Source organism: Plectropomus leopardus, unplaced genomic scaffold (genome assembly GCF_008729295.1).
Source record: "Plectropomus leopardus isolate mb unplaced genomic scaffold, YSFRI_Pleo_2.0 unplaced_scaffold3174, whole genome shotgun sequence".
Taxonomy (NCBI): domain Eukaryota; kingdom Metazoa; phylum Chordata; class Actinopteri; order Perciformes; family Serranidae; genus Plectropomus; species Plectropomus leopardus.
The window spans coordinates 1-7340 of record NW_024634638.1 but is presented as its reverse complement, the minus strand read 5'-3'; the positions used below and the strand labels follow the sequence as shown (position 1 = coordinate 7340).

The 7340-nt window shown below is 46.8% G+C and overlaps 1 protein-coding gene and 1 non-coding gene across 5 annotated transcripts; both read right to left on the bottom strand.

Moving 5' to 3' along the window:
- Nucleotides 1–254: 254 nt before the first annotated feature.
- On the bottom strand, nucleotides 255–7078 carry LOC121938744 (bromodomain-containing protein 4-like). Of its 4 annotated transcripts, none has more exons than XM_042481918.1 (10): nucleotides 6189–7078; nucleotides 5616–5741; nucleotides 4999–5110; nucleotides 4704–4900; nucleotides 4161–4255; nucleotides 3486–3600; nucleotides 2961–3072; nucleotides 2329–2877; nucleotides 2165–2245; nucleotides 255–1590 (listed from the first exon to the last, which is right to left on the bottom strand). In XM_042481918.1, exons 1-10 carry the CDS (start codon nucleotides 7017–7019, stop codon nucleotides 746–748), a joined length of 3063 nt encoding a protein of 1020 aa, XP_042337852.1. In that variant the 5' UTR covers nucleotides 7020–7078; the 3' UTR covers nucleotides 255–745. The 4 variants fall into 4 exon arrangements, with proteins under 4 accessions (XP_042337852.1, XP_042337849.1, XP_042337851.1 ...); XM_042481915.1 differs by having other exon boundaries at nucleotides 2117–2245; nucleotides 6189–7077; XM_042481917.1 differs by having other exon boundaries at nucleotides 2117–2245; nucleotides 3486–3597; nucleotides 6189–7077.
- LOC121938745 lies at nucleotides 3241–3326 on the bottom strand. Its single transcript, XR_006105356.1, has one exon. It is a non-coding gene; the product is annotated as a small nucleolar RNA SNORD53/SNORD92 (small nucleolar RNA).
- Nucleotides 7079–7340: the final 262 nt, after the last annotated feature.

Here is a 7340-nt window from a genome sequence, read left to right as displayed (position 1 = left end):
CCTCCACAGTCACATGACCCCACGCCTCCATGGTCACATGACTCATGCCACACCACAGCCTGGCTCATCCAACCAACAGACTCGGAGACGAGGGAACCGCAGAAGCTGAAACTAATTTCCAGATTTTCGGACTCTTTCTGTGACTCATACGGTGAAAAAGTTTGAATATCTTCCTTTGTTTGACTTTTCCTCTCAAAATATTTCCAAGTTGTTTTCCTCAGAGCTCCTGATACACAACAAACAAACAAACAAAGTAAACAAAACTGCAGTTTAATGTTCAGAGTCTCTGATATAAAACATCAGAACAGAAAACGCTTAAAATCAAACCAGAGAGGCTGCTGGGATACGTGACTGACATCTGCGCGCACGCACGTTCGCACGCACGCTCGCACGCACATCTTTGGACACAGAGAGGCACTCGTTGCATCATCAGTGGTTTGACTGAAAACACTAATTTCTTGCGGCAACAATCTTCATCTGAGACTCAACGTCTCCTCACAGTTGCCATGGTTACACGTTGCCGCCTTCAGAGAGTCAACTGAAACCTGAGTGGACGGAGCTGAAGACTTTCAGTTCAGAAAACCGTGAAGGCAGAAAATAAATAAAACAAATGTCGTCTGTAAACAAAACGAAACGCTGTAGAGCCCTCTGATTGGCCCTGAAATTAAAATCAAGCAGCCAATCAGAAAGCAGCCTGCAGAGGAGTCCAGACTGTGATGTGACATCATCAGCAGGCGGCGTGATGTCAGCTGGGCGGGTTCCCTCGCAGCCCCAGAGGAACCAGCCTCGGCATCGGCCTCCAGGCCACGCCCCCCTCCATCCGCTCCCCTCCCTCTGCTCCTCCGTCTCCCGCAGCTGCGCCATCGCTGCTGGCGGGGTCTGCCATCTTGGCCCCGCCCACCTTCATCTGCAGCAGAGGGGGCGGAGCCAGAACAGCGCCTTTGGCGTAGCCGTTGGCAGGCGGCGGTCCGTTGGGCATCTTTTCCATGTGGTCATTGAGCCCCGCCTTCCCCGTCTCCATGGCAACAGTTTCATCAGAATCAGAGTTGAGCTCCAGGAGCCAGGGGCTGTGGGTGTGTCCCTGCTCCTCGGCTCCGCCCATCAAAGCGTCTTTAGAGGACGGTTTCTCCGTCGTAGTGACGGTCTGCTGATTGAGGAAGACGATCTCGTTGAGGAGCGACGTCAGATTCTCGTCCTCTCTGGTCTCCTTCTGAGGCCCCGCCCCCAGGGGCCCCGCCTCTGCGACCTCCATCCGCCCATCAACTCCACCTCCAGGGGGCGGAGATGAGGACGGAGACTCAGCTGTGGCGTCAGGAGGCCCGTCCTGGGCTTTGACCTGCTCTGAGGAGACGTCTGATCCAGCAGAGACCACCAGGAGGCGAGCAGGAGGAGCAGGTGGGGGAGGGGCTGAGACCTCCTGCTGCTCAGGAGGAGGACAAAGAGGAGGCTGCTGTAGCACGAGTTGTTGTGTTTGTAGTACTTCCTGTTGTTCTGGTTGTTGTTGTTGTTGTTGTTGTTGTTGTTGTTGTTGTTGTTGTTGTTGTTGTGTTGCAGGTTGAACCAGCTGCAGCAGGTTCTTGAGGTCTGCAGCTGTAAACAATAACAACAGATGATCAGCTGATCAGAAAACGACTGAATGACCTTCAACAAGTTCACGAGTCTGTTAGTCTGTGAGTTAACGAGTCGGTCAGGAGGGCAGTCAGCTGTGGAGTCGGCTGGTTGTTTCGTCGGTCGTTTGGTTTTTGGTTGGTCGGTTGTTTAAAGTCGCAGCATTCCTAAAGGGATGCTCTGAAAGTTCGGGCACGCAGATTGAAACGTTGCTAACTAAGTAAAATCTCGTTTTGTCATTAAAATCAATTAAATAAGTGGTTAAACGCGGTAAAACGTTTCTGTAGGAGCCTGCAGACCTCTAGAGCGGATCCTGTTTGAAAAATGATTGTTAAAAAAAGAAAAAAGCTATATTATTAGAAAGTTAAATGTCAAAAAATTAAAAATAAATTAGGGGTCCTTTGGGGGAGGCGTGGCCACCTTCATGTTAGGTGGTTACTTAGTGAAGTTAGTTACTTAGTTGGTTAGTTAGTTGGTTGGTTGGTTGGTTGGTCGGTTGGTTGGTTACCTGTGAGGTTAGTGATGGTGAGGGGGGCGGAGCTGCTGTAGATCTTACCAGGTGGGGGTTGGGGCAGTGGAGTGAGATGAAGCTGCTGATTGGTCAGATTGGGGATGTTGAGGGTAACTGAGGCCACGCCTACAGACAGAAAGAGGACGTGTTTAACTTAAAAATAAAAGCACATCGAGGGAGTGAGCAGAGTGATGGTGAGCGGTCGGTACCTGGTGTAGAAGACGTCTGCAGCACCGGTTGTCCCGTCATCAGCGGGCTCAGGGTCAGGACCTGTTGTCCCGGCAAGGCAGTGCCGACCAGAGACAGTACCTCTGTTTGCACCGCAGTCTTAACAGACTGAGATGCACCTGAAGTCTTACTGCGAGACAGGATGTTGGGGATTGTCCTTGGCCTGTCCCTCACCACTGATGCACTGTGGGACAAAACAGGAGGAACCAGAATGGGCTTTGACAGCTGCAGAACCCTTGGAGGCTGCAGGACAGGTGTTTGGACAGGTGAGACTGCAGGGGTTTGGACAGGTGTTGTGGTGGGCGGGGCAGGAACAGGAGTGGGAGGGGCCTGTGGTGTCCGCTGCTTTTGCAGGTTGGATGTGATTATTATAGCATCATCAGTCAAGTCTCCTGTTTGAGGATTACAGGCCCCGCCCCCTCCTACTCCTGGTAGCTGATTGGCTGCTCGGTGTCTCTGCTGGTTCTCCAACCTCCTCTGTTTGGACGACAGGTGCTGCAGCATGCTGCGGATCCTCTGCTCGCTTTTACCTGCAAACACACGAGCAGGTTACCTAAGAAAAGCTCCAACAGCCACCAACAGTCTTCCCCCTCACCTTCAGCTGGGTCCTCACCTGATCTCTGCGAGATCTCTCTGATGTAGGCGTCTCTCTGCTGGTTCAGACAGATCTTCAGACTCCTCAGTCTCCTCGTCTCATTCTGCAGGGTCTGGATCTCCTCGTGAGCCTGCAACAAAAATCAAAACATTCTCCTACATGTCCTCCACTGCAGTTCTTGATTCTGGATCAGGTCTGCAGTGGAGTTCAGAAGAAAAAACTAGCCGAGTAAACATTAAAACTTCACTCTGACGTCAGACTTCCTCCCAGCTGACGGCGCTGGTGAACTGGCAGCGGATTGGTCAGACAGCCAAGAGAAGTTGTGACATCACATGACATCATCAGCTCATTGAGCGAAACCTTTTCTCAGCATCATCACTCCTCCTCCCCGACAGCCAATCACAACGTCACACAGAAGTAAACATGACATATTTCCCTCTTTAAATCTGCTGTTCTGCGTGGACGACGTCAGAGATGACGAGATGTTTTCAGCGTTAATGCTGATATTCAGCGCTGAGTCGCTCTCCAGTTTCTGTCTCGTACCTGTTTGAGCAGAAATCTTTTTGAGGAGTTTTGGATGTTCATGACTGAACGCAGATCTCTGAGGGCGTCTGAGACGCTGCGATCTCCGGCCGGTTTCTTCACGCTCAAACTGCTTCTGTCGGCAGAAAATAGACACGGACGACATGTGACACGACGAGTTACTCTTCAACAGCTGTGGTCTGTCTTAAATATTTACTAATATGATTTATCTTTCTTGTTGTTGTTGTTTTATTATTTATATTTATTATTTTGAAGCACTCTCTAACCCTGATTTTACAATCGGCGGGACAAATAAAGTTTTCTTTTCTCAACTCGTTTGAATTGAATCATTTTTATTAAACAATAGAAAGTAACAAAAACAGCAACAGAGTAAATAATATCTGGCTGTGAACAAAATATGTTCCTGAGATCAAAACACTGTTTTGTTTTAAAGAATAAAGACCAGAAATTAGTCACTAATATATATAAATACATATATACACACACACATATGTAATGATTTAATGCACTTAAAGTCTGTATCTCTACTATTTAAAAAAAGAAATAAGAAGGCAAAAAAAGATTTCATGTTTTTATCCTTAAAAAAAAGATAATAAAAAATGTGATGACAGCTGGAAACATAAATGTGTTTCAAAATGTGTCAGCTGATCAGACAGGAAGTGCATCAGCTCTTACTCTGAGTCCACGTTCGTCATGATCCTCGCCAACTTCCTCTGAGCCTCATTCAGCCGACTCTCCCCCACTGTCTCCATGGCAACGTCATCCTCCACCTGACACACACACACACACACACACACACACACACACACACACACACACAAACACAGTCACAAAGCATTTGATAAAAAAGTATATAAATGAGACAATGAAGTACAGATGTAAAGATCTGTTTTGTTATTTCATCAGCTGTATTTTTAAAAAAAGGACAGCCGTTTCTGTTGATATTTGGCACGAAGGGGAGAGGAACTGAAAATTCACACTTAAAAAAAAAAACCCAAAAAATCTCCTTTTGCAGAAGTCATTGAGTCACTTTTAATAACATTACTCAATAAAATCAGATTTTTGAAAAAAGGACATTCAAATAAAAAAAGTTTTTTGAATTATTTTCCAATATCTAGTTTAATTCTGTGACACTGAACAGTTTGTGGGTCCACAGAGAAAATGAACATTTTTAAATAAAAAATTCAATAATCTGTAGAGAAAATGAACGTTTGGTACCTTTGTGAAGACGGGTTTGTCCTCATCAGACGAGTTCTCTGTCACTTCGTCCGTTGTCTCCGACAGCCGCAACGTCTCCATCAAATCTGTCCCTCCTCCCTCTGACAGGTCAGGTGAGGTCTGACTGCTGCTGCTCACCTGTCTGTCTCTCACCTGTCTGTCTCTCACCTGTCTGTCTCTCACCTGTCTGCTCTCCTCTGAACAAGAGAAAAGGCAGAAGGCAGAGTCTGATATTACATTTAATGTTTAACTGATGTTTCTGAGCGTGTCGGGTGACGCAGGTCGGTGTCCGTACCTGTTGTTGGAGCGATGACGGTGATGAAATCATCCCTCCTCTTCCTCAGCCTTTTCTTCTTCTTCTTCAGATGTTTCTCAGTCCTCCACAGCTGCTGGATCACCTCCACCGCCTGCAAAAACAACAAGAAAACAACACCTGTTTGTCTCCAGGCTACAATAAACAACAAACAAATAAACAAACTAATTAAGAAAACAAATAAGAGACAAATTTACAAATGAACTAACTTGCAAACTAACAACATACAAACCAACTTACAAAGAAACTGATGATTTTACTGACTGACTTACTTACAAACTAACTTCATAATTTCAAAAATAACTTATTTACAAGCTAACAATATAACAACCAACCATCTAACTCAAAAACAAACCAACTAACTTACAACTAACTTACAAACCTACAGACGTACTAATTCACTCATTTAATGAATGAACTGACTTAATAACTTATGAAACAACGAAGCAACCAACTATCTAACTTATTTATAGACAAATTCATTAACTAACTTACAAACGGACGAATTTACCACCAAAACAACTAACGAATCTTCGGCGTCTACTAACTAACCAACCACCACCAACTGTTGGTATGACCGTTAGTTTAAAGAGTGTAACCTTCTTCAGCGTGGCGATCTTTGGCGTCCTCTCTTCACTCAGTCCCACTTCTCTCCTCAGACCGTCGAACAGCTGACGCAACTTCCTGCGACGCTGCTTCTCCAACATGTTGTGATTCAGACGCTGCTGAAAGAAGAACCTCCATATATTTACATCCGCCCGATAAACAGAGACAACAACGATATAAATAACATATTTACATCCGCCCGATAAACAAAAACAGTATCTATCATATATTCACATCGGCAGACAAAGCTTAAACACGAGTTTCCTCTGGTGTCGGACGGTTCGATTCTGTGAGCTCTTACTTATTTGTTTGTTTTAAAATGAACGATGAAAATGTTGCTTTAACGTCTTCAGATTTGAACTGTGAGGTGAAGTAACTTGGATATTTGTGATTGCGAGCTGTAGGAGACATTTTTTATTCTTTATTTCAATCTCTAACGTATTTTTAATTTTTATTTGAATATTTGCCTGTTGTGTGTTTGTATATTTGTTATAGTTTCGTTTTGTTGATGTTTCTTAAAAATCTGTAAAAAGTGTAAAAAACTTTCAAACTCTTTGACATCTCACCTGGAAGCTGGACGTCGGCCCTTTCGCTCCCTCCTGCTCGTCTTCGCTGTCCGTCTCGCTAAAATCTGACGAGTTCTCCGTCTCGCTGCTCGACTCGTTCACCTCCACCGCGTCCAAGGATCGCCTCGTCTCACCCGCCGTCTCCATGGCAATGAGCCCCAGGTCGTCGTCATCCACACAGATGATGTCCAGGTCCACCAGGTCACAGGCTGGCTCCGGGGACGGCGGGGAGACGGATGAGATATCTGACACCTGCGGTGCTGGAGGAGGGGGCGGCGGTCTCTCAGGGATATGGATGGCAGGTTTCTGGGGGACTAACACGCCAGCAGGACTCACCGGGACCGCTGACACGCCACCAGGACCCACTGGAACGGCAGACACCGACACTGTTTTGACCCCCAGCTCGGCCCCCTGTCCTGCGGAGGGTTTGAGGGAGATGAGGCTGACCGGGGTGGCGGCGGGCTGTGGCTGCAGCAGGGTGAAGGAGCCGGGAGTCGTCGGCACCGGCCGCGGGGGAACTTTAGCACAGGTTACAATGATGGGGTCCCTGCTGCTGTTGGCGGGGAGGATTTTAAAGGTGCACGTCCCCTTCTGAGACAGGAAACCAGAGGCGGGGCGGGGCTGCGAAGACAGGGGGGACAGGGTGAAGGACTGCAGGCCGGACAGAGGGGGGGGGGGGGGGAGGGTGGAGGGGACCGGGGACGGAGGTCGGACTGTGACGACGGGAGTCTGAAGGGACGCGGCGGGGAGGACGGAGGGTGAGCCTGGAGGGGACGAGACAGACACGTTAGAGGTGGACAACATGTCGAAATCATACTGAGAACGTGACATGAGACTTCATAACGTCTTCAATTTTGGATATCATAATATCATAATATCAGTCATTGTCAAATGTCACATTAATCGCAAAATTTAACAATCAATCGTTCAGTTTGTGATTTTTTAAGAAAAATGAAAAATAAATTCTGCAGATTTTTGATTTCTGTCAAAAACATATAATAGTATACTTCACTGAAAAAATGCAAAAAAACATAATTTTGTACGTTAACTGTCAAAAAAAGTCATAATATTGTAAGTCTAAAAACCCGTCACAGTACAGTGTGCAGTGCAGACGGGCTGCAGCGGTGCAGACGGGCTGCGGTGCAGACGGGC